The sequence below is a fragment of the Manis javanica genome, chromosome 7, assembly GCF_040802235.1.
Source record: "Manis javanica isolate MJ-LG chromosome 7, MJ_LKY, whole genome shotgun sequence".
Lineage (NCBI taxonomy): Eukaryota > Metazoa > Chordata > Mammalia > Pholidota > Manidae > Manis > Manis javanica.
The window spans coordinates 34,930,879-34,958,206 of NC_133162.1; the positions used below are offsets into that span (position 1 = coordinate 34,930,879).

At 34.3% G+C, this 27,328-nt stretch overlaps 1 protein-coding gene across 2 annotated transcripts in view; it reads right to left on the bottom strand.

Annotated features, from left to right (window-relative positions):
* BTAF1 (B-TFIID TATA-box binding protein associated factor 1) overlaps nt 1-27,328 on the bottom strand; it is a 131,971-nt gene that overhangs the window by 88,790 nt on the left and 15,853 nt on the right. The window contains exons 3-14 of one of the 2 annotated variants that reach the window (XM_073240707.1): nt 23,953-24,067; nt 22,250-22,396; nt 15,339-15,487; nt 12,770-12,906; nt 9,494-9,623; nt 9,189-9,257; nt 7,998-8,087; nt 7,234-7,329; nt 6,959-7,135; nt 6,107-6,247; nt 5,165-5,289; nt 2,622-2,742 (exon numbers count right to left, since the gene is read on the bottom strand). In XM_073240707.1, the coding sequence (XP_073096808.1) occupies nt 2,622-2,742; nt 5,165-5,289; nt 6,107-6,247; nt 6,959-7,135; nt 7,234-7,329; nt 7,998-8,087; nt 9,189-9,257; nt 9,494-9,623; nt 12,770-12,906; nt 15,339-15,487; nt 22,250-22,396; nt 23,953-24,067 (1,497 nt within the window). Of the gene's footprint in view, nt 1-2,621; nt 2,743-5,164; nt 5,290-6,106; nt 6,248-6,958; nt 7,136-7,233; nt 7,330-7,997; nt 8,088-9,188; nt 9,258-9,493; nt 9,624-12,769; nt 12,907-15,323; nt 15,488-22,249; nt 22,397-23,952; nt 24,068-27,328 lie in introns of both variants that reach the window. The other variant, XM_073240706.1, reaches the window with a different exon arrangement.

The window sequence follows — 27,328 nt, forward strand, 5'->3', positions numbered from 1 at the left end:
TGGACAGTGACTGTAATGGCGTATGTGGTAGGGACTTGATAATAGGGGGGAATGTAGTAACCACAATGTTGCTCATGTGAAACCTGAGCATAAGATTGAATTTCAATGATACCTTAATAAAAAAAAATTTTTTTTCAAGAGGATAGGGAAAGAATTTTATTTCTTTAATGATTTCATTCAACTAAATATTTAGTTAAGGGTTAGATTCATACTAAATAAATCTAGGGCTTATGGGCAGAGAAATGGAAAAAAAAATAGACACAACATTGCTACACTTGGGATACATGGATGGTATTGGGAAATTTTCTTGACTCCAGGTCATAGTAGGAAGAAATACAGAAATAGGGGGACAGACACTTCACGAAAGAATAGATAAAGATGACAAATAGGCAGATGAGAGGCTCATCATCATAAATTAGGGAATTGCAAATTAAAACAAGTAACATTACATGCTTATTAGAAAGGCTAAAATCCACAACACTGACAACATCAAATGCTGACAAGGACGTGGAACAAGAGGAACTCACTCACTGCTGGTGGAAATGCAAAATGGTACAGGCACTTCAGAAGACAGTTTCTTCTAAAATTAAACATACTCTTACCATATGATTTACCAACTGTACTCTTTGGTATTTACTCAAGTGCACTGAGAACTTATGCCCATACAAAAACCTGCACATGATGTTTCAAACCTTATTTATAATTGCTAAAACAGGAAGAAACTAAGATATTATTCAATAGGCGAATAAATGAATTGTGGTATAGCCATACAATGGAATACTATTCAGTGATAAAAAGATATGAGCTATCAAGCCACCAAGACAAAGAAACCTTAATTTTGTATTGCTAAATGAAAGACAGAAATCTGAAGTCTACATACTATATGACTCCAACAATAAGACATTCTGGAAAAGGCAAAACTATCAGACAATAAAAATATCACTGGTTGCTAAGGGCTTGGAGGGAAGAAAAGAGAGGTGAATAAATGGAACACTGGCATTTTGCAGGACAGTGAAACTTTTGTATAATACTGTAATGGTGGGCACCTATCATTGTACATTTGTCAAAATCCATGGGACTCTAAATACAAAGGGTGAACCCTAATGCAAACCATGGAGTTCAGTTAATAATAATATATCAATATTGGTTCATCAAATGTAATGGATGTACTACACTAAAATGCCAAGATGTTAACTAAAGGGAAAACTGTGTGGAAAGGAGGGAGCCCTAACAGAATACAGGGGAACTACATACTTTTCTCTCAGTTTTTCTGTAAATCTATAACTGCTCTTAAAAGTAAAGTCTATTTAAAAAAATGTTTTTTTTTTGCAGGGAAGAAATTACATAACTTCGAGAGGTCTATCCAAACTGAATTTAAGAATACTTTTATCAAAAACATTTAGGCAAAACCATAAAACTAGAACAAAAATGAAGTGAAAATTCAGAACCCATGCCATTTTTGTCAAATCAGCCCATGCCTGATCAACTGAGGATTATAGAATAAACTTGATAGTTTCTCCTCAGAAGATTCTGATTAGACAAAAACAAAACAATAATGCAAAACAAAATTTACAGATGTTGGTTCACAGAAATATAACACAGTACCATGCTGCAGATTAAAGCAAGTCTACATGGAAAATTCATAGTTCACACAGAAATGAATAATTAGTGAACACAGACATTTATCCATACTAAAATCTGTTGTCTAAAAATATAAACCACTGCTTTTTAAAGATCATTGGCTCATCTGTAGTACCTATAAACAACAGTACAGTAGAAATATGGATTCCTTATATTTACCTAAATTCCACTGTTTTGTTTGATCTATAGTTACTTAAAAAACAGGAAGCCTTTAAGGACAGGGTAAAGACTCCTCAGCTCATCAGATTCCATTCATACACTGATTATTACCTGAATGACTCTGCAGACATTTCAATGTATGACTCCTGCAGTATATTATCCTTGGAAATAGCATGCACTTAAGATTGAGTAATCCTTAAGCAGAGGCAGTGTCTAGCAATTTCATTATCAGTCTTTAGTAGGAGTCATACTGCAAAACTTCAAATGCAGTCTTCTAACCTGGGACGGGTTCTACCAACCATCCAACTATCAACCATAGACATAGCAAAGACTGAATAATAGGTCTCCAACAGGAAAGGACTATTAATCTTTCATTCAACAAATATTTACTGAAAGCCTCCAGTGTGTCAAACACTATTCCAAGTGCTGGGAAAATGACCTAGAGCAAAATATTAAAATATTTCTGCCCTCTCTTACTATGCTGATGGAGAGTGACTGTAATGGGGTTTGTGGGGGGGACTTGGTGAAGGGGGGGAGCCTAGTAAACATAATGTTCCTCATTTAATTGTAGATTAATGATACATTAATTGTAGAATTAATGTAAATTAATGTATATAATGATATATATATATATTTCTGCCCTCATGGTGATTATATTCTCATATATTCTCATGTGTCTACATGGTCACCATACCACTTCTACAAAGCCCAGCATTCTCCTGATCTTTGGATATGTAGTAAGGGTAACCTGGTGATCAGATCTGTTTTATAAAGGTAATTTATACAAACTTCAAGGTTACTATACAGTTATTAGTTCTTACCTGGTCCTGTGTTGATAATAACGTAAACAGAGTTTCCAATGCTGCTCTTCGAACTGATGATATAGTGTGATGCAAAAATGGCCAGACACGTGGAACTAAAACTGTGAGTGACTGTTGAATACTAATAAAGAAGACACAAATTAATGTTACTTATTCTCAGTTGAAACTATGTTGATACATTATCTAAATATCACTTCCTTGTGGACCCAGTGTCTTTTTTGATGAATAAATTCTAAAAAGATAATTTTTATATGAACATTCAAAACACCCTCATTCACTAGAACAGCCAGAGCAGATGCAGTCATAAAGAGCAGAGACATTTACATTAGGTTCTTCCATGGCACTAATGCCATAAATTACGTTTACCAAATTACAACTTTCTAATATAACTGCCCTTTTTCTCAATCTGTTTTCTCAGGAAAATGGTATCTTAGCTGACAGCTTATACAAAACCAGGATTGCTAATCCTTACTCCTTTCCCATTGCTAACCTGAATGGGAAATGATTAGATGCACAAAACTTAGATCTGCGTTTGGGGCTATCTCTGATACACATCAAATGAGTATGAGATCGTATGGAGGCATCTTTGAAATTTGTTATCCTGATTTAGCATTGGGTTAAAAACTCAGTATCTTCCTTCTCACAGATTATATTTTCAAATTTGGAAGCAAATAAAGATACATCTAGGTTAAAAATTTGGACAATAGGATTCCTGTCCCATTGATGGATCACATATTAGTTACCTGGAATTAGGAAATTATTTACAAGTAGCATTTTAACTATGTATCTCTGTAGAAAAAGGAATGAATAAAAAAGACTACTTCAGTACAACTATATATTCTTTCATGGTTCCTCTCAGGAAGATTATTCTCTAACACAATTTTCATTACTTGCAGGTTTGTATGAACATCACTTCTTGCATTCACTTACACATTTAGTACACTTATTTTACATAAAATTTTAACTTAAACACATGCAAACACAGACATAAAACAGACCCAAAAGATGTAAAAGCACTATAACGTGGTCTTGTTAACAATATAACTGTTCATGCTCCAAATGACATGCTGCATTTCTTCTTACATAACTTGGAAAGATTCTATCAAATATCACAAATAAATGAAGCAAATTTTCTAATAAGGCGATTTTGAAAAAAAAAAAATCAAAAATTAAGTTATTTCACATTGAATCAATAGAATTTTAAATACATTCTCTCAACTTCCTGCCTTATTTAGCTTTCCTGAAATTGTCTACTTGATTATTTTTTTTAAGAAGTCCTAAGTCCTTTATTTAGGGTAGGTGTCAACAAACTAAGGCATATAGTCCAAATCTAGTCCACCCGGTTTTTTAAATAAAACTTTATTGGAACACTGGTACATGTTCCCTTTATGTATTATCTATGGCTGCTTTTGTGCTACAGTGGCTCAGCTAAATAGTTTTGACAGACATTATATGGCCCACAAAGCCTTTAAAAATATCACTGGCTGGGCCTTTACAGAACAAGTTTGCCAACCCCTGATTTAGGGTAATTAAAAACTCTTGCACTTTTGCAGCTTTAGAAGGGCTTTTACATAGATCAATTCATTTAATCCCTATAGCTTTCATTACTAATGAAAGCATCTGATAATTTGGAAATTCCATATATGTACTGCCACTTCAATTTTTCGCTCTGTTTGCTTTCATAGACACTTATTTTGCTATTCCAACTTGTAGGCTGTCCTATTGGCCTAAATTTAACATTGAAGAATGACCAGTAAGTTAGTATTATTTGAAATATTTTCCATACATCTATGATTTTCACTGGAAACAGACACTCACAGAGCCAGAAATCACTTATAATCATAATTACATGAACATTCACTGAACACCCTCACTACGCTAAGAACAGTAATTAATTTTCTCATCTGTGAATTTTAAAGTTGCATATGAATTTTTTCTTTTCTATCTCCCAGGATACTATTAATAGAAAAAATAATATTCAGGAGCCAGTCTTAAAGGTAGGAAATACATTAATTAGCTGAGCATCTTTTCAAGAGGTCTAGGAAATCAGGATAGGAAATCTCTGCCTTTGGACATTATATTACTAAATACTCCCTTCCTGATGAGTCATTATTGAAATCAAGAGCAACAGCTGAAATGAATACTACAAGGAAAAGGTTCACAGAGGAGCAAATTTTTGAAATGTAATGTTGATATTCAATAATAATTCTATTAACTGTCATTAAATAAGGCTAAAATTCTATATTCTGGGATTAGAGGTAAAAAATAATATGCAATGATTATACTTCTAAAGTTAGCCATTATAAGATGAACAAGGTGAAGAATTACATAACCAAAGTAACCTAAAGGTAAAGAATACGTCCTTTTTAAATTCCTGCCCCAAATGCACTGGTGGCTAGAGAGTAAAGAAGAAAAAGCCTTCTGAAGGAGTAGTCTTTGGCATCTCAACTTACAGTTGTTCTTAAAGGTACTAAACTATTATTATATTTTTATTATCTAGAAATGTATGTAAACACTTAACTCCACTAACTATAAACAATTACCTGCATTGCTGGACTTGAGGATAAGTTAACAAAGAAGAAAGAAGAGTCATAATACTATTTGTTGAAGCTGTTAAATCATCTAGTTCCAGAAGAGCATCCCACAACGTATTTACAATGAAGGGTACCTATAAGATGAGTTACCAAGAAAACAGTTAACTTTACCCAAAATATTCACAAGCCATGCCAAATTTTATCCCAGGAGTTACTACTGATTCAGTAACATATACAATCCCAATGACCCTGCATAGTGCCCATTTTGAGCAAAGTTAAGGAGACATTATTGGCCTTAATAATTCTCTACCCCTCTTTTTAATGCCAATGAACTTTACCTTCAGCATTTCTATCCCTAACCAGGCTCATAATGGGAGGGAGGATTCAGGAAATAAGACAGCCAACACTCTGTTTTACGTAAAAGCTAAACTTTGAAAACAGTACAGTGTAAACACACAAGACATGACCCTCTATGTAGTTTTAATATATTTAAAACTATACTAATCATAAAAGGACAAATTTAGCATTTGAGCTTTTAAAACACTCCTTGCTGCACTCCCAAATATATGCTTTGGTTTTGATAATACAAAAGCAAGTCAGATAAACCTTAAAAGAGGCACTTCAAAATGTAAGACCAGACTTAAAAACCAAAGCCAAAAACCGAAATGAAAACAAACAAAAATGCCTTATGGTAAAAACCAGGAGTAAAATAAAGAATAAATTGTTGCTTTCTTCTCAAGGAAGTTCTCATATTCTGTACATAAAAAGGAAGTAGATTAACAGAAGAAACTCATTCTTCCCAAGGAAAATATGTAATTGAGATCACATATATCAGAGGGCTCTGTCATAAGAAAAATGGAGGATGAAGGAGAAAAAAGTACTCAGTGTTTCTCTTAATACTCTACCACCCAAGATGTAAAAAGAAGAAAATGAGAAAAATGTTTAATTTACTTTTTGTGTCTGAAGATATACAAGGCTTTCTACCACAGGTACTAATGATGCTGCAGCGACAGCTCTGACATCATCATCAAGATCCTGGAGTCCTTCAATTATTCTACTTAAAACTTTAGGCAATAATGTATTAATTACATCCTGTAAAACAACATGTCAAAACAGATTAATTTTCTGTAGTACAATTATTGTGCTTGAACATTTAAAATTATATTTTCCATATGAAAACATAAATTCTAATCTTTATTTTTTAAAAAAGAATCACAGAAACAGAAAAGAAAAATAACATCAATTCAAGACTGTAACTAATTCCATTCAAAAAAGACTACAACAGTATCCAGTACTTTATTACTCAGAGCGACCTAAAACATCAAAACATGTTTTCATGATAAGACGACGAATTCCTTGGGAACGCGCACACACACACACACACCTGCACTAGAACCTTCTATTTCTCATTGAACACTACTGACAACCAAAGGGACTATGAGAGAAGAGGGAAAGGAAAGCCAACCCTTCCTGTTTCCCATTATTCCAATCTACTACGTTCTCAATTTCCCCTAATAGAGACAGCCCCCAAAGGCTACCCCTGTGATGATAGACTAGGAATCATAGAACTGGTCTTGTTATGAAACAGGAACACGTTTTCAAATGTAACTAACCATCTTTTGATTTGTTCTTAAATTCTTATTATCAATACCTAGCTCTATACGATGCTGCCACAAGAAGGCAAATCTTGAAGGACTGGCTTAAGTGTAACACTAAGAATCTAGAGCCATTTTATATAATTAATGAAAATAAACTAAGAGGGGAAAAAACTCTCCCATGTTTTTCAAAATCTGAAGCATTTACCTGACGAACTGCCAAAGCATATTTTATTCCTAGCAGACCGCCATGTCTAACTTCCCATTGTTCTTGTGTAAGTAACTTAAGCAGCACATCCACAGTCTTATGAACTCCTGTTTCATTCATGTGTTTTAACACGACACCTAATGTTTGAGCACAAGTTTCACGAACTGGTGCCACGACCTATAAATGAGAGAAGAAGAAAACAGCATATCTGCAAAAGACTTATTGTGTTGAATTTGGAATTTCATTGGGTAAAGCCTCCCTTATGTGATACCTACTTCATCAGAAACAAAGTCTCCAAATCTGTCTAAGGCAAAAACACAAAGAAGTCTGATAACCAAGTCTTCCAACCACTCCTGATGCTGGTGAATCATCTGTTAAGACAATCATTTTTTAATAGCAGACAAATGTTACACTTTGTACTGGGGGATGGAGAAACATATTAGGTTTAAAATCAAAACTAAATTATTGAGACAGATTATTTTAGCTGTAGGAACAACAACCAATATATAGAATAGCTCCAACTACTATCTTTAATATTAACTACATCTTTTTGCTGATTAAATTTAAATATACTATGCCAAAATATCAAAAATTTGTGAATTCTATTATGTTATTTGCATTCCAAGAGAAATTAATAAACACCTTAAGGTTTCTCTGATATTAATTATATCTGCCATTTATCTATTATCTATCCTATTACCAATGTCTCCATGCCACACCAAGCATACTGGCCACTGAGATCAAAACTACCCTCTTATTCATCTTACTTTACAATCCATTATATTTTGCTCAAGTACTTGTGCTTCTATATATTTTTCTATGCAATGTTCCTGAACCTATCTTTTCCCTCAACTCATTCTTCCTCGGGCTATAGACTTCTTCCTAACCTTTTTACTTTGTTCCTCATATTCATCTTTCCATATATTTCATTACTTACTTCTCATTTCTGCTTTATGGCACATGCTCCTTTAGTATCCTGTCTTGGAAAAAGAGGCCAATTACTAAAACTTGGTAATAATTACTGTCTTACTACACTTACTTCTTCTAAAGTGCTGTCTCCCATTTTACCACCACTTTTCCCATGAGCTTTAAGGATTTCCCTAAGTCCAGTGCCTGCACCATGTCGAACCTAAAAAGAACCAAGAAGCAAATGTTAGCCATAAAATACTTAAGAAACTGAATTTAACTTTTCTCCAAGATGAGAAAGGGATATTGGGCTTTTAAGAAAGAATGAAGTATGTGGCATGGCACAGTAATGTGTTCTTCCTCTACTATCCAACAAGAATTACATATATTAATTTCACAATTTTCATTATGTGAAATTTTTTAAACTCAAGCTATGAAAATAGCTATGCTAAAATCCTTCTAAGATATTAATCCACTTGGCTGTCACTCCTCTACCCTTTCTACCTGTATTCAGCATTATCCACAGCAAAGGACAGGAAAGAATCATATTGTTCTTTATAGCCTCAACACCAATATTTTACATCAAATATATGCATCAAAACTAAGTTCAAAAACTTCAAGTGTTAAGTGTCAAAGGAAGACAAGTCAAATAAAATATCTCATGACTAATGTTATATTCACTTTAGCCCTGTAGCCTTCTGCAGTGTCACCTGGAAGGGAAGAATGGGCCACTGACACTGCACCCACTAATTTAAGATGCCATTTGAGTTAAGACCTGAACAGCTTTAAAAGAAGTGTATCAAGGGGCAGAAAGGCTGCTAAAAAGTATTCCGAAACAGAATTACCCAGAAGCCAACTGAGTGGTACAGAGTGGTTTGAGACCACAAACTCTAAACTTCAACCAGAACTTCACTTTCACCTATTTTATATATTGGGACCTGTTCAAGATTTTCTTTGAAGAAATATTTCTGGGGCTAAATAGCTGGTTTGGAAACTACTGCTCTTAATTAAAACTGTCCACTTCCAAAGGAAATTTTACTGTCTGGGAGAGATATGCAAATCTTTATATCATAGCTAAAAGAATAAAAAGAACAAGTCATAAAGAAATATTACAAAAAGGGTATGAAATGTTAAAATCATCTTAAGTTTTCTACATAGAAGGTGAGTGATATGAAATACCTTGACCAGTGGTCCTGAGAAGGACACGAGGGGAAGAATAGTGATCCTGACAAAACAGAGTATGTCTAACAGAAGTATGTCTGACATGGTTCCCTTCATTAGCAAAGAAATAGTGCTGGAAGAAATTGTAATGAAGAAATCTTACCTCCCAAGAGGGATTAAAAAGGTCATTGCAAAGTTCTTCACAAAAGCTTTCCAAAGGCCATTCATTTGTCTGAATAAGAAAAACAGAATTACTACTATTTCAAAAGGTCTATTTTATGCTAATAATATAAGTAATATAATAATAGGCTTTTGAAAATAAAATAAAAATTTTACTGTGTTAACTTTTAAGATTTACAATAATAAAATTTCTCTCAATTGACAGATTATTAAATACTATCTGTTGATACATTAGTATGAAAAAATTATAAATAATTTGAAAAGACACTCAGGGCATTTCAAAAGTACCTCTTCAATTAAGGAAGAACTGTCTGGAATATTATCAATCAAGACTTTGGAATCATTTGCAGACTGATTAATAACGACATTTGCTATTTTTCGTCTCTTTTCTTCTGGTTCCCCATCAGTGCTGTCATTACTAAAAAATAAAAGTCACTATTTAAGAAAGTTAATAAAGGATAATGTGAACCATAATGAATATAAGAGACTACATCATCTGGACAAATGTTTTGCCATATTCTTTTAATTATGTTCTACTTAAAATTTCATGTATCAAATAACTAAGACTAACTACTTAAAATTTTTTAAGCCAAATATATCTCAATACTCTTACTGATGAATGTGAAATATGTCAGTGAATTCTTGCTTTCAAACTGGATCTAAAATTTAACAAGTCTTTTTTCTTTCTTCTCTATAACCAAATCCTCTCCTTTTTATTTTAAAACTTCCTTGCTCTAACAACCTAAATCTGGCCCAGCCTGACTTTTTCAGGATTTTGTACCCTGAAGAAAAACCAATATGCTAAGTAATACACTATAATCTTACTAATGCTAGTCTAGTAACAAAATATTACAAAGAAGACAAGTAAAATAACTTTATTCAGTATTAACACAAATCAACAGTAAGGACATTAAGGTATTTACAGCATTATTTTCTATAAATATACTCTCCTCTTTATAATATATAAATATCCTAATAATTAATAAAATAAATTAATAGTGTAATTTATTTAGTCAACCATTTTTTTCTGGAAGGTGAGGAAAGAAATCTGAGCCTCCCTAATCTCACTGCCTATTATTCTTCCCCTAATTCTCTCCAATCTAGCCACATTGGTTGGACACCTTACTGTCCTTGAACTTGTTAGTCATGTTTCTACAAACATTTGCCTCTGCTATTCCTTCTATTTGGCATGTCTTTTCCAAATATTCAGTGTTAGCATCCTCACTTCTTTCAGAGTTTTACCAAAGTCACCTTTGTCTCTCCCTGACCATCCTATCTAAAATTTCAAACTCTCTACAAAATATTTCACATGTTACTTCCTTGGCTTTATCTCTTTTTTCTTAACCCTTATCAACATCACACACTCACACACACACACACACACACACACTCTCTCTCTCTCTCTCTCTATTTACTTGTTTAAAGATACATGTTCATTATCTATCTTTTTCTCTAGAATGTAAGCTCTAGGAAGGCAGAACTCTTGTCTACTTAATTTACTGTATCCTGAGGGCCTAGAACCATATCTGGAACAAAGAAGTTATTCAGTAAGCATTTGTGCAACGAATGAATCATAACTCTGAAAAATAAGGTCTATTATTTCCAATATTCAAATCTTTGGGTAAAAGTGCTTGTATGAAAAAAACAAGTAGAAACACTTACTAGGTTACTATATGACCCTATAGTAGTAGACATTATTATATTAATATATATATAACTGTTAACTTAAAAAACTCGGTAGCTAACAAGTTCAATTAAGATTTTATACTTAAAAAAGACACCTCCATAGAAAAATAAAGCAAAACAGAAAGAACAAAATAGCATAGACTTGCAGACACCTGAGAATAGACTAGTGGTTACCAAAGGGGAGGGTTTGGGGAGGGTGGGTGAGAGGGAGAAGGAGATTAAGGAGCACTATAATTCACAATCACAATATAGGTAGGTCACTGGGATGGTAGTACAGCACAGACAATACAATTAATGACTCTATAACATCTTAACCTTGTTGACAGTGGCAGCAGTGGAGGGGGAGAGGACTTGATAACATGGGTGAATGTTTAACCACTATGTTGTTCATGTGAAACCATCATAAGATTGTATATCAACGATACTTTAATTTAAAAAATACTAAAATAAAAGACACCTCCAAGTAAAAATTTATACCAAATAAGTGTTTATTATTTATCCTTTGTGCCTTGCTTTAAAATAAACACTGTAAATACTTCGAATGGGAAGAACAAAAGGTTCTGTCATCTGCAACAAAACTTTATTTTCATAGGCTTTCATGTGTTCAATTTATCATTTACCCAAGTAAACACTAAAGATTCTGATCTAATAGAGCTGGGTAGGGCCCAAGAATCTACATTTTAACATGCCCCTTAAACTGCTTCAAAAGGGGGTTTTGTTTCGAACCACCCTTTGAGAAATGCTGCTCCAAGCTATACATAGATACAACCTTTATTAACTCGTTAAGAAAGTGAGGGCAGCGATTATACCTACCAGAGTTCTTTCCTACAACAGGACTAGGCAGACATGCCTGGATTATTACCCATTAGTTGGTTTAGTCCCCATCCTAGGGAACAGATGGTGTAATACCATGACATTTCTCACTTTACTAACGCAGTAATGCAGTATTAATTTGTGACCCTTAAACCAACTCTGACTTCACTCTGTACTCTCACTTCTGTCCACGCATCCCAGCCCACTGCCCTTCTTTCTGTTTCTTAAACAGTCCATGAATAAGGCATTTACATTTGTTCTCTCTGCCTGAAATGTGCTCCACTTGGAAGATCGTCAGCCCTCATTCAGAGCACATAATTAGTAAGAATTTTTTTTGAGTTTTTTTTTAATCTTTTTATCTTGGTATCATTAATATAAAATCATATGGGCAACACTGTGGTTACTAGATTCCCCCATTATCAAGTCCTCACCACATATCCCATTACAGTCACTGTCTATCAGTGTAGTAAGATGCTATAGAGTCACTACTTGTCTTCTCTGTGCTATACTGCCTTCCCCGTGCACCTCCCCCCACGTTATGTGTGCTAATCGTAATGCCCCTTATTCCCCCTTCTCCCTCCCTTCCCACCCACCCTCCCCAGTCCCTTTCCCTTTGGTAACTGATAGTCCATTCTTGGGTTCTGTGAGTCTGCTGCTGTTTTGTTCCTTCAGTTTTTGCTTTCTTTTTATGCTCCACAGATAAGTGAAATTATTTGATACTTGTCTTTCTCTGCCTGGCTTATTTCACTGAGCATAATACTCTCTAGCTCCATCCATGTTGTTGCAAAGAAGGTATTTGTTTTATTTTAGAATGCAATCATATAGACTCATCAGGCTGCCTCTTAGTAATTTAGTAAGATTTTTTTAAAAAATATGCATACTTGGATTGTTCTAGGGAAGCTGTCCTAGTCCCTAGTAACAGTAAATACTGACAACTGAGAAAGACAATCCAAATGGTACTCCACAGTTACAGACATCAGCAAAACGCTTTTAGAGATCAAGCAGACACAGATTTCAGTTACAAAGCATTACTGTTTTAAATGAATAAGCAGAAAAAATTACTACCTCTTCTCATTAGTTTCCACTGCATCCCTGGATCTCTGTTTTGCAAATAACTTGGCCATTCTTTTAGCTTTGTTCTTTTGTCTACTGCTCATTCCTGCTCGAAATTCTGAGTCAATCAATTCAGCTGCCTGGAGAGTCTAAAAGAATAAAAGAATGTTGAATCTGAACTTCTGAAGTTAAAATAAATACCCATAGTCTCTGCCTCAGAAGAGGTATACATCTATAAATTTCACTATATACAAAGTGATCACATTCTTCTTTGACAGCTTCATATTATTCTGTTGTACAGCTATACCATAATTTTACTCTCTTCTTCTTCCTATTTTTCCAATTCCCAACACCTGTTCATGTGTTTCTTAATTTTTATTATGTCACAGATGTGGCACAAATGTATGATTCTAACCTACAAAGAGGGCTCTTAAGGGGTGAGACCATCAAAATAACCGTAATACCATCCAAAGGTTGTAAGAATAAAGAATGTCAATAAAATAAATTGATAATTAGCATTTTCTGAAAAAAATAACATTATGGCTACAAATTATTGCTCTAGTGTTCTATAGTCAACGTAGCCTCTATTGCTCCTTCCTCTTAAGCATTCACTGCCTACTGTTTTTGCTGTCTTTTCCATTCATGGGAAACATTATAAATGCTGTGAGACAGAAATTCTTTGAACCCAAGCCTAAAAATCGTTTCTGCCCTTAACTGTTTAAGATTCAACTGAAATTTACATTTCTGCAAACAACTAGGGTCACTGGTGTGGACACCTTACTACAGTCTACAGTCTTGGTTCAGGGACCAGTGGAACATATATAAAGCAGTGCAGCAGTGATAAGGCTACGGCAACAAGTACCCTTAAGCAAATCCTTCCAAAGGATCCTACAAACCCCAATCTGTCTGTGCTGCCTATCCATATCCAACTATTCTGTCTACAGCCTATTTTCTCTAATCTACGCACCCTTTTATTTTCTTACACCATGCCCCATTATCACACTATGATCACTTTACTACATTTTTGTTCTCCTTTATTCTACTTTATTTTTTATTTTTATCTTATGCTTCCCTTTATACCCCATTTCTTTCTACTCCTTCCTGGTTGTCATATTTTCTGTCCATACTCTTCTTTTCTCCTCTAGGATGTTCCTTTTTTTTTTCTTATCTGCAAATTCATTACACACTAACCTAACCCTAAAAAATAGAGTTTACAAATTCTAATGGCTTAGAGGACAACTAGTATAAAGATAAATAGAGTCATTCTCTACTTAAGCAAAGGGAAAGGCCAGGGGAAAGAGAAGAAAAAGGTTTCAAAACTGCAAAGCAAAGGGGATTGAGGGGTATTATGTTTAGTACACATGGTGTAGGGGATCACGGGGAGAACAGTGTAGCACAGAGAAGGCACATAGTGAATCTGTGGCATCTTGCTGCACTGATGGACAGTGACTGCATTGGGGTATGGGTGGGGACTTGATAATATGGGTAAATGTAGTAACCACATTGTCTTTTCATGTGAAACCTTCATAAGAGTGTATCAATCATAACTTAATAAGAAATTTAAAAATAAATAAATAAATAAATAAAAATAAAAGCATGATAAGCTAATAACTATAAGGTCACCCCATCCCTAGTTCTGAGAGTAGTTGAAATCTACTTCAGTGAATCTTCTGGGAGAAAGTAAATCCATAAAAAACAAAAAACAAAACTGTAAAGCAGGAATTTTTAACAGGGCCCAAGGAACCCTAAAAGAGTACTGCAGGGGCAAAAGGAAAGAGTACTGATCCCCTTGAAAGACAGTATTTCATTTGTGTGTGAGTTTTTCTGAGAAGAGAGCCATAACTTTCATGGAGCTTAAAAAAAAAAGCACACAGGCAAACAAGGGGAACTGGAAGAACAGAGAAAAGGGAGGACTACAGAGCAAAGTTATGGTACAGCCATACAAGAAAATAGCATAAAGCTATCAAAAAAGAATGTGGTAATCAATTTGTACATACTGTCATATTCAGTGATATGAAGTAGGAAAAGGTAAACATGGCTTAAATGGTCTGTATATACATAGGAAATTTCAGGAAGGATACACAACTTAAAAAGGGTTGCCTGCGGGGTATGGGGACATGGGTGTACACCAATTATTGGAAAGAAACTTATTTCACTTCATATTGTATACCCTTTTGAACTGTTTGAAATTTATCTTTTTATCATGTTTGTTACTTTTTCAAATAAAAGAACGAACCATAGCCCTAAAGGTTTCTAGTACCATATCTGACTATGCTATAACCTTACTAACTCCCACTCTCTCAAACATTTTTTTTTCCTTTCACTAAAGAACAAAGAAAGGTCAATTAGTGCAACTTGGCTAACTCAATACCAGTAGTTCCTAAAAGGTTCACCACAGTGCAGTCGGTCCAGTGTCTACAAGGTAGGCTGAACTTTTGTCTCTTTAGAATCTGTCACCAGAAAACCAATTTATAAAGACACTAAATTATGATGCAATAGGCAGCAATTCAGAACAGCATTATTAAAAATTGTAATTGCATAGCAAAATGAAGGAAACCCCTCATACAGGTTGTTTGTTTACAAGGGCTGCTGAAGTTGGGGTGTAATCCAAATCTTCATCATTGAAGAGTTCTTCAGTACTCATTCCAATGGCTTCTCCCATGTTAAGACCAAGTTTTTTCTGTAACAGTTTTCGTTGGCGTGCTATCCTCTCTTTAGGATCCACTTCACCTTTAAACAGAAAAAACACATTTCCTCCAAATCAATTAAGTTTTCTAATACAGGGAGATCAGACTTAACTAAATTTTATTTTTAATTTTTACTGTTAAAAGACTCCTCCTGACAATAAGACAAACCATACTCAAAATCTCTAAACATGTCATAAACTCTATTACCTAACCCAACCATTTCCATAATTGGAAAATAGTGTTCTAGTTAACAAAACACTAGTTTTCACTGAGATTCCCCCATTACCCTATTGTCATGTCACTGGTTATGTATATAAAAAATGAGATCATTCCTATGGAAATAAAACCATCCTTTTTTATACAGTGTACATTCTCTGAAAGATCTAACAAGGCTAAAAAGATCTCAACAAATACATGTTTATTCAAGCATGGCCTTTATGTATTCTGAGATGCTAAAGACTTAAGAGCCCAAGTAACAAAGAATAAAATAAAGGCATAAAAGCAGACAGATTTTGAAAGCCCCAAGTAAAATCCTTAATATTTCAGTAGAAAACAGATAAAAAGGTATTGTTTTAAAAATGAAAATGTGGGCTTAAAACAGCTAAGTTGCAAGAGACAGTTCTACCCTATTGGAAAAAAATGTTAACATTTTACAAACACTAACAATCTGTTTCTAACAATGGCTGATTGAAGTTCTTATTGGACTCGCCCTCCATAGATAACAAATGTTAGCCAAAGTAGGGAAAATACCCAACTACCTGAAGGCAGTGAAAAGAAAATGAATGTAGGCATATACTTGGGGGAGTTGTCAATACCTAGAAGGGCACAGCACTGGGTAAGTTTCCCATTTTTGCAGCTTTTAACCTGAGATTAGACCCAGTCCATGATATGTGGGACAGCTAAAAGTTGGATTAAAAGCCCTTCTGGCTTGAAGAACTACAGGAAAGAGTCAGGGGTCACTACAGCCACTGGAGGGTAGACAGAGAAACCCCAACAGGACAGAGTCATAAAGAAGGTCCAAATTCTTTATAAACTCAGCCAAATATCTGGCTGAATTGTGAACTGCCATGCATATGGCAGACTCCAAACAGTCCACCTAAAGCTAAAAACTGGATTGAGATTTGATCTGTTGCCCACTGCAAAAGAGTTTGCAATTTGAGTTTCATCCAATTAAATGCCTACTAAAATAAACAATAAGCAAAGAACCCCACAAAACAAAACAAAACCACTGTTTGGAAGATTATAAAAGAATCCAGACTTCACATTACAGCATTTATAATGTCAGGGATACAATCCAAAATTAACTGATAAAGAAAGAATCAAGAAAATGTAATCTATTCCCAAATGAAAAAAACAATTAATGGAGATGAACTCTGAAGTAAACTCAGATGTTGGAGTTAGAAGACAAGATTTTTAATCAGCTGATGTAACAATGCTCAATAAAAATAACATACTGTCACAATGATGAAAAGATAGGATACCTGCACAGAGAAAAAAAAAAATGAAAAAACCAAATAGAATCACACACTTGAAAAGGGTGAATTCTACAATGTGAAAATATGCCAATAAAGCTATTTTTAAAAAAAAGGTCTGGAACATAACAATACAATATTTGGTATTTTAAAAATCATTGAATAGGATTAACAGTTGAATGGAGATAATACAAGGAATAAATGAATACAAAGTACCCAATCTAAAGAATAGGGAGGGGGGTAGAAAAAAGACAAAGAAAGAAAAAATCCAAAAATGAAATTAAGAGAACCATTCTACTTACAATAGCATCAAAAGAAAAACTTAAAACTTATATTCTGAAAACTATGTAACATTGGTGGAGTTTAAAAAGATCTAAATAAATGGAAAAAAATTCCATCTTCATGGATAAGGCATAACACTTTTAGGACAGTAATACTTCCCAAATTGATATACAGATCCAACACAATTCCCACCAAAACACAGCTGGCTTTTTACAGACAGTAAATTGATCCTAAAATGCATATGAAAGTGCAAAAGACCCAGAATATTTTTTTAAAAAAAACCTGAAAAAGAACATGGTTGGAAGCTCATAGTTTTTTATTTTAAAACTTACTACAAAACAACAGTAACTAAGGCAGTGAAGTACTAGCATAAAGACAGGCATCAATGGAATAGACTTGAGAGTACAGAAATAAAACTATGTGCCTATGGCCAACTGGTTTTCACTGACTGTGCCAAGACAACTCAGTGGAAGTAATTTTCAACAAATGGTATTGAGACAACAGGATAGCCTCATGTAAAATAATGAAGTTGGACCTTTAACTTCACAACACATACAAAAAATAACTCCAAGTAGACAAATACCTGATAAGAGCTAAAGTCACAAAACTCCTAGAAGAACATATAGGTATAAATGACCTTAGATACATAGATATCTTACACATATAGCTTCTTACATATTACATCAAAAGCTTGAGAAACAAAAAAGATAAATCAGACTTCACCTAAATTAAAAGCCTTGTGTTTCAGAGGATACCATCCAGAAAGTGAAGACAATCCATAGAAAGGGAGAATACGTTTGTAAATCATGTACCAAATAAGAGGTTTGTATCTAGAATATACAGCTCTTACAACTCAATGATAAAGGACAAATATCCCACTTAAAAATGGGCAAAGGATCTGAATAGACAACTCTCCAAAGATACACAAATGGTCAATAAACACATGAAAAGATGTTCAACATCACTGGTTATCGGGAGAATACAAATTACAACTATGAGGTATCACTTCACACTCACTAGTATGGATATAATCAAAGTCAGTTAAGTGTTGTCAAGGATATGGCTAAATCTGAACCTTCATATATAGCTGATGAAATTTAAAAGGGTGGAGCCAGTTTGGAAAACAGTCTGGCAGTTGCTCAAAAGGTAAAACACAGTTGCCATATGACCCAGCAATTCAACTCTTAGGTATCTATACATGAGAAATGAAAACATTTCCACACAAAAACTTGTACATGAATGTTTACTGCAGCGTTATTCTTAATAGCCAAAAGGTGGAAACATTTCAAATGTCATAAACTGATGAATGGATAAAAATTAAAACAAAGTAAGACTATTCCAAACCCATTAGGATAGTTACTATCCAAGAAAAATAACACATATTGCTGAGTGTTAAGAAGACAACAGGTATTTTGAGTTGCTGCCTAGGCAATTTACAGTAACAGAACCTCCTCACAGCTAGAGCCTGGACATTTATGTAAGTACTTGAACTTAGAACTCCTGCCACAAGTTCTCACTTTGTTTTTCATGGGCACCTTTAAAGACCCACTTAAAGTTGAGCCTGTTAAGTCAGTGATCTATTCTCCAACCACCTTATAAGTAATAGGTGCTTTCTACCCTGCTCTTTATCTCGTGCTGCTCATAACCCAGTAAAGAGATAACTGCCTTTCCCTGGCTCACTGCCTTGGCCCCCACCAGTGTCTGGGATCTGTAAGTCATAAGTCTTGTGACTTTACTTTCTTTGTGTGAGTGTAATGAAACTGTTTTCAATCAAATCAATCCCAGGGTTTTCACTTCCCCACAATGGGATCTCAGATGCCAAGGGATCTACCTGCCAACCACTGTGGGTAGCTTGTGCCTCCTCCTTCAGCAGGTTATAACTTATATATTCTTAATTCAATACACCAGCTACAGGCCACTCAACACAGATAAGGATGTGAAGAAATTGGAAACCTTATGCATTGTTGGTGGCCATGTAAACTGGTATAGTTGCTATGGAAAATGTTGTAAGAGTCCTAAAATAAAATTACCATATGATCCAGTAATCCACTTCTGGGTATACCCCCCCCTCAAAAAAAGAAAGCAGGAGTTCAAACAAATATTTGTATACCCATGTTCACAGCAGCATTATTCACAATAACCAAAAGGTAGAAGCAACCCAGATGTCCACTGATGGATAAATGGATAGACAAAGTACAGTATAAACACATACTGGAATATTATTCAGCCTTAATTTAAGAAGGAAATTCTGACACTACTATAACATGGATGAACCCTGAGATTATGTTGAATGACATAAACTGGTCACAATAGGAGAAATACTGTATGATTCCACTTATATGAAGTACCTAGAGTAGTCAAATTCATAGAGAGAAAGGTAGAACAGTGGTTGCCAGGCACACAGGAGGACAGGAATGGAAACTGTCTAATGGGTAGAGTAGTCCCCCCTAATCTGTAGTTTCACTTTCCATTTTCAGTTACCCATGGTCAACCCTGGTCTGGAAGCAGATGATTCTCCTCCTAACATAATCATGGCCTAGCTGCATCACAATGCCTACATCATTCACCTCACTTCATCTCATCACATAGGCATTTTATCATCTCACATCATCACAAAGGTGAGTACAGTACAATAAGATACTGTGAAAGGGATACACACACACCACGTTCACATAACCTTTATTACACATCATGTGTTATGCTATAAATATGTTAATCTGTGTCTAATTTATAATTTAAATTTTATAGTTTTATACATATACAAAAAACATATCATATATAGGGGTCAGTACTACCTATGGTTTCAGGCATCCACTGAAAGTCTTGGGAAGTATCCCCCGAGAATAAGGAAGGACTACTGTATAAAGTTTCAGTCTTGTAAGATGAAAAATTCTGGAGATTAATAGCACATTACTGAACTATACACTTAAAAATGGTTAAGGCGTAAGAACTTATTCACTATGTAAGAACTTGTTCACCATGTAAGAACTTGTTCGTTATGCTTCAGAAGATTGGAGACTGTTGAGAATTAGGCTTGGGGTTGATTAATAATTGTGCATTGAGTCCCTATACAGAATTTTATTGTTGTTAACAACCATTTGATCAATAAATATGAGAGATGCTCTCTCAAAAAAAAAAAAAGGGTTAAGATGGTTACTTTTATGTTATCTATATTCTACCACAATTAAAAAATGGATATATCCTGTAACAGTAATACAAACTATTTTGAGGGGAAAAAATGACATAAGCATTGATATACATGACAGTATGGAAACATTCTGCTAAGTAAAAGAAGCCAGTCACAAAAGATCACATAATTGTAGGATTCCATTTATATGAAATGTCCAGAATGAACAAATCTATAGAGACAGAGACAGAAAGTTGCCGAGGGCTGGAAGGGAAAGGAAAGAAATCTGGGAGACAGAAGCAGAAGGGTGATAACTAAAGGAACACAGGGTTTCTTCTTGAGGTAATAAAGATAATTCTAAATTGACTGCACATATGTGATATACTAAAAAAACACTGAATTGTAAACTTTAAAAGTGGGTGAATTATATGGTATATGAATTATATCTCACACAGCTGTTTCTTAAAAAACATAAGGCTGCTCTACTAAGAGGGAAAAATACATCCAAAAGTGAAGACTGCTACGTAATAAGTCTAGTACACTTATACAGGGCCCAGAATTAGTTTCTCGTTCCAGGGAAAGTCCTACTGGGGAAAATAACACATACAATTGCAAAGGACACTCAGACCAGCACCTACACTAATCACATATGTGTCTTTCATACATGAGGAGACAAATGCAGATGAACAGACATTTAAAGAAAACCTAATTATAGGGTTTTAAAATGAGCACTGTTCAGCATGCTGTCACTTAACAGCATTAAAAACTGAGTTCCCAAGAAACTGGGGCTCCCAATCCTGGTTAAATATCAGTCACCTCAGGAGTTTTTCTTTAATTTCTTAGAACTTTCCACAGATCTATTAAATCACAGTCTCTAGGATAAGATCCAAATACATGTGTTTTTTTTTTTCAAGTGACAAAGGTGACATTCACCATTACTCCTGGATTAAGGGCCAATGACCTCCAATGATGTCCACTGGTATACTAGTTAAGATTAATGAACTAAGTGTTTAGTTCACTTTCTTGATGGTATCCTCCGAAGCACTTTCTCAAACTGGAAAGTTGTTGAAATGACTTTACTTCCCTTATTAGAAAAACTATGATTTTCTGCAACTCTCCTCTTGTCTCTCAAAACAAGCCAGATCTTTCAATAGAAACCATATTAAATAAGAGTTAATGGGTATTTGACATTTTTTAAAGATGAACATTGAAGATCATTTCATTAATTTAGCTAGAAAGGTATGCCTTGACTAATGATTATTAGCAGCAATCATTGGTTTTGGTTTTAGTCAAAATAGCAACTTACTTACAGAAATCTATTAAAAATATCAAGGTTTTTTCAACTCAAGATATCAATCTTGAATGGCCAAAACATTTATTTTATATCCAGATGGACTCTATAAGTTTAAAGATAATGGGACAATAACCTATCCAAGATTTATTTTTCATTTTTAGGTTTTGCTTTGGTCACCAGCATGAGTACATCCAATTATTTAAATATTTAAAACTTACAATAAAAACTATCATAAAGCCTCTCAAATTTCCAGAACTATGAAACCATTACCACAATCTGTATTAATCTGGCTCTTTAAATCTATTCAATTCAGGGTCTTGAGTAACACTTTATAATTTCTGTATTACCTAGTAAAATGGCTGCTGAAATATTAATAAGTATCTATTGATGCATATACATAATATGTGTTCACTTAAGGGAAGAAAGATAATTTATGTGGTAGCTTTAGAACAAGTACTTCTGGTTGCCTTCCCCACCCATAGCAACCTCCCACCCCCAACTGCAAATTTCTGTCAATTTACATTCCATTACATCTAATAGATTTTTGCATGACTGATATATAGCATACCAAGTGATAAATTAGTTTGAACACACACATTTCAGACTCTCTTCTATAGGACTACTACATACCTGATTTTTCATCTTGTACTTCAAATTCTGCACCAGCAGATCCCAAAAGTGATGCCCCATGTTGTAATAATCTACATATGTCAAATCTGTCAAAATTCAATCGATCTGTAGTAGATGAATCTTCCATAGCATTTTCTGAATTAGGTTCTAGATGAGTTTAAAAATATTTAATTCAATCATATAGGCAAAGTGTGGAATGAAAAAAAATTGCATTACTTGGGGTGGGTGGATAATATTTTAAGAAAAGTAAAAGGTGGAGAAAGTAGAAAAGATACTACGGATTTTTTATCATCAGCTCTTATTTATGAATAAACTAGTTGGTGGCTTCCTTTCCACAAACTATCAGAATATTACTGGGTGTGAATATATTGCTGTCTTTGACTAAGAAAACACAATGTTATATGAAGAAATGTAGCTCCATGTTGAACTACATATATTAAGTATCATGCTGTCTTCACTTACTGTTAATTTAAAAATACCAAGGTAACAGCATGAGATCATTATAGTATTAAACTGGAAGATAAACACAGTCACAGACTATATTCATAAATAAGACTAATAAGCATCATCCCTCCCTATATCTGAGGAATATCTAGGACACAAAAAAAGCATTTACTCATTTTACAGGACTCACTCTAATAATAAAAGCAAGTTGTAATCTCCTGATAAATTGCTAAAATTGTATTTTCATCTGAGGCCTAAAAGGTCTATAAAATGTTCCTTATTCCACCCAAAACTTAAAAATATATTGTAATTGTTCACTGACTTGATGGTTTGTTTGGCTGACATTTACATATAATTAATTCATCTGTAAACTAAAGTATAATTGACTTAAAGGGAATTGCTGTTTAGTTTTCTAGTGATGATAAACAAGCTTACTATAAATTTTAATGCTAGTGTAACTAACTTAGTAAGTTTTGTAAAAAAGAATCTAATATCTCTATATACCAAAACAAGCATGGATAATACAATGTAAAAGAAAAAGCCCTCTTTTAAAGAAAGTTATAACTTCTTCTGGGTTATATGTTATATTTCAATGAGAAAAGACAAGTTAACACAGTCACTGAAAATAACAGATGCCAGCAAATTAGAGTCAAAATATTAGACAAGCTACGGCTTAGGATAAAAATAATGTTATCAAAGGGACTTGAAAATGAAATCTAGTCACACCATGTTAAATTTTCACTTAATTAAAATGTACATGTTCACACATTCTTAAAAGCACATATTCATTTTTAAATATCATTACAAGCAATCAGAAAAATAATTTCAACCTACAGGACACATAAAAACTAAAGACTTACCCCTCCAAATATTCATACATAATTGTGCTAAAATTTAGAAAGTAATTATACAGTTCTCCCAGCAACAAGAAAAAATAAAGTATTTCAAATATTTATACTATATTGATTTACTTTACTTTTTATTTAGGACAAATTCCTTGAGGGAAGTAATAATCTCTGTTAATCAAGCATACTGAATAATGAATAATCAAAAAAATATACAAATGAAAATATTATTTAGTTTTTTAAAAGCAAGGTGAAAATCACTTTATTCAATATTGTTTCCTGACAAGGCTGCATTGAAAAGCATGAAAAGTAAGCCTTTAAATTAAAATTGAAATTATTAAAATAGAAAATGTATAATATAGTTAATTATGCTTTTGAATTTTCCTGCAAACTACTTTTCCAACTTAAAGGCACCTTGTTTGGTTCTTGGCACTGGATTCCATTCAGGAACATTCTTCACTATAGCTTCAACAGCTTGTCCTGCTGCAATCCGAGTGTCCCAATTTGTACTCCTTAAATATATTAACACCTTAAAAAAATTATAAAATAAAATAAGTATATACCAAAAAAAATTTTTTTGTTCAAGGAAGGCAGCACAGAGAAATACAAATCTACTTGTCATTAATTTATAATTCAGCAGCTTTCTAAAATTTATAGAAAATACCCTGGAATTATTAACATCATTTACAAGAGTCTATCATTCACAGAAAGTATCATCACTACAATCTTAAAAAAAGGAAAGTGGAAACTTTTAATGAAAGAAATGCTTACGTGCATTTAAAAATAAATAGCTTTTAACATAATAAAAAGCAAAGTATACATTATTAAGTCCCATTACTTAATGCAAAGTCAAGCCATAAAAACTAGCAGAAAGAACAAGACTTCAACAAGATTGCAAGATACAAGATCAATATACAAAGTGTATTTCTACACACTTTCAATAAACAATCCAAAAATGAAATTAAGAAAGCAATATCCTGTTAACAGAATCAAAACATGTAAAATACATTAAAAACAAATTAAACAGAAGATGTACAAGACTTGTGCACCAAAAAGTATAAAAAAAAACCCTTACAATACTGTTGAAAGAAATTAAATAAGATCTAAATAATGAGAAAGACACCTCATGTTCAGATTGGAAGACTTAATGTTGTTGGACAGTAGTACTCCCTAAATTGATCTATAGCATCAGCACAATTCTTGTCAGAATCCCAGCTGGTTTTTGTGAAAATGGACAAGTTGATCCTAAAATTCATACGGAAATGCAAGGGACCCATAAAACAGTCCTGAAAAAATAATAATAAAGTTGGTGGACTCACACTTTCTGATTTCAAAACTTACTACAAAGCAACAGTAATCAAGACTGTGTGGTACAGGCGAAGAACAGATATATAGAAGGAGGAACAGAATCAAGAGTTCAGAAAAAATATTATGTGTCTATGGTCCACTGATTTTTTTTATTAAGGTATTATTGATATACACTCTTAGAAAGGTTTCACATGAAAAAACAATGTGGTTACTACACTCACCATAATTATCAAGTCCTCCCCCATACCCCATTGCAATCACTGTCCATTAGTGTAATAAGATGCCACAGATTCACTATTTGCCTTCTCTGTGCTACACTGTCTTCCCCGTAACCCCCCCCACACCATGTATACTAAGCATAATACCCCTCAATCCCCTTCTCCCTCCCTCCCTCCACACCCGCCTCCCACACCCCTCCCCTTTGGTAACCACTAGTCCCTTCTTGGAGTCTGTAGGCTGCTGTTTCGTTTCTTCAGTTTTACTTCGTTGTTATACTCCACAAATGAGGGAAATCATTTGGCACTTGTCTTTCTCTGCCTGGCTTATTTCACTGAGCATAATATCCTCCAGCTCCATCCATGTTGTTGCAAATGGTAGGACCTGTATCTTTCTTATGGCTGAATAATATTCCATTCTGTATATGTACCACATCTTCTTTATCCATTCATCTACTGATGGACACTTAGGTTGCTTCCATATCTTCGCTACTGTCAATAGTGCTGCGATAAACATAGGGGTGCATATGTCTTTTTGAATCTGAGAACTTGTATTCTTTGGGTAAATTCCTAGGACTGGAATTCCTGGATCAAATGGTATTTCTATTTTTAGTTTTTTGAGGAACCTCCATACTGCTTTCCACAATGGTTGAACTAATTTACATTCCCACCAGCAGTGCAGGAGGGTTCTCCTTTCTCCACATCCTTGCCAGCATTTGCAGTTCTTAGTCTTTTCGATGCTGGCCATCCTTACTGGTGTGAGGTGTTAATCTCATTGTGGTTTTTATTTGCATTTCCCTGATAATTAGTGATGTGGAGCATCTTTTCATGTGCCTGTTGGCCATCTGAATTACTTCTTTGGAAAAGTGTCTCTTCATATCCTCTGCCCATTTTTTAATTGGGTTATTTGCTTTCTGGGTGCTGAGGCATGAGTCCGTTATATATTTTGGATGTTAACCCCTTGTCGGTTATGTTGTTTACAATTTTATTCTCCCATACTGTAGGATGCCTTTTTGTTCTGTTGATGGTGTCCTTGGCCATACGGAAGCTTTTTAGTTTGATATAGTCCCATGTGTTCATATTGCTTTTGTTTCCCTTGCTCAAGGAGATGCATTTAGGAAGAAGTTACTCATGTTTATATTCAGGAGAATTTTGCCTATGTTGTCTTCTAAGAGTTTTATGGTTTCATGACTTACATTCAGGTCTTTGATCCATTTCGAGTTTATTTGTGTATATGGGGTTAGACAATAATCCAGTTTCATTCTTTTGCATGTAGCTGTCCAGTTTTGCCAACACCAGTTATTGAAGAGGCTGTCATTTCCCCATTGTTTGTCCATAGCTTCTTTATTGTATATTAATTGACCATATATGTTTGAGTTTATAACTGGGCTCTCTATTCTGTTCCATTGATTGTGGGTCTGTTCTTGTGCCAGTACCAAACTGTCTTGATTACTGTGGCTTTGTAGTAAAGCTTGAAGTTAGGGGGCATAATCCCCCCAGCTTTATTCTTCCTTCTCAGGATTGCTTTGGCTATTTGGGGTCTTTCATGGTGCCATATGAATTTTAGAACGATTTGCTCTAGTTCATTGAAGAATGCTGTTGGTATTCTGATAGGCATTGCATTGAATCTGTAGATTGCTTTAGGCAGGATGGCCATTTTGACAACATTAATTCTTCCTATCCATGAGCATGGGAGGTGTTTCCATTTACTGGTATCTTCTTTAATTTCTCTCATGAGTGTCTTGTAGTTTTCAGAGTATAGGTCTTTCACTTACTTGGTTAGGTTTATTCCTAGGTATTTTATTCTTTTCGATGTAAATATGAATGGAATTGTTTTCCTCAGTTCTCTTTCTGCTAGTTCATTGTTGGTGTATAGGAATGCCACAGATTTCTGTGTATTTATTTTGTATCCTGCAACTTTGCTGAATTCAGATATTAGATCTAGTAGTTTTGGAGTGGATTCTTTAGGGTTTTTATGTACAATATCATGTCATCTGCAAACAGTGACAGTTTAACTTCTTCTTTACCAATCTGGATGCCCTTTCTTTCTTTCTGTTGTCTGATTGCCATGGCATGGATGGTCTACTGATTTTCAAGAGGAGTGCCAAGACAATTTAATAGGGGAAAAGTTTTTCCAATAAATGGTGCTGCATCAACAAAATGATTTTGAACTCCTATTTTACAACACACTCAAAAAATTAACTCAAAATGGGCCATGTGCCTGAAACTAAGAATTAATACTATGTAATTCTTGGAAGAAAACAGGG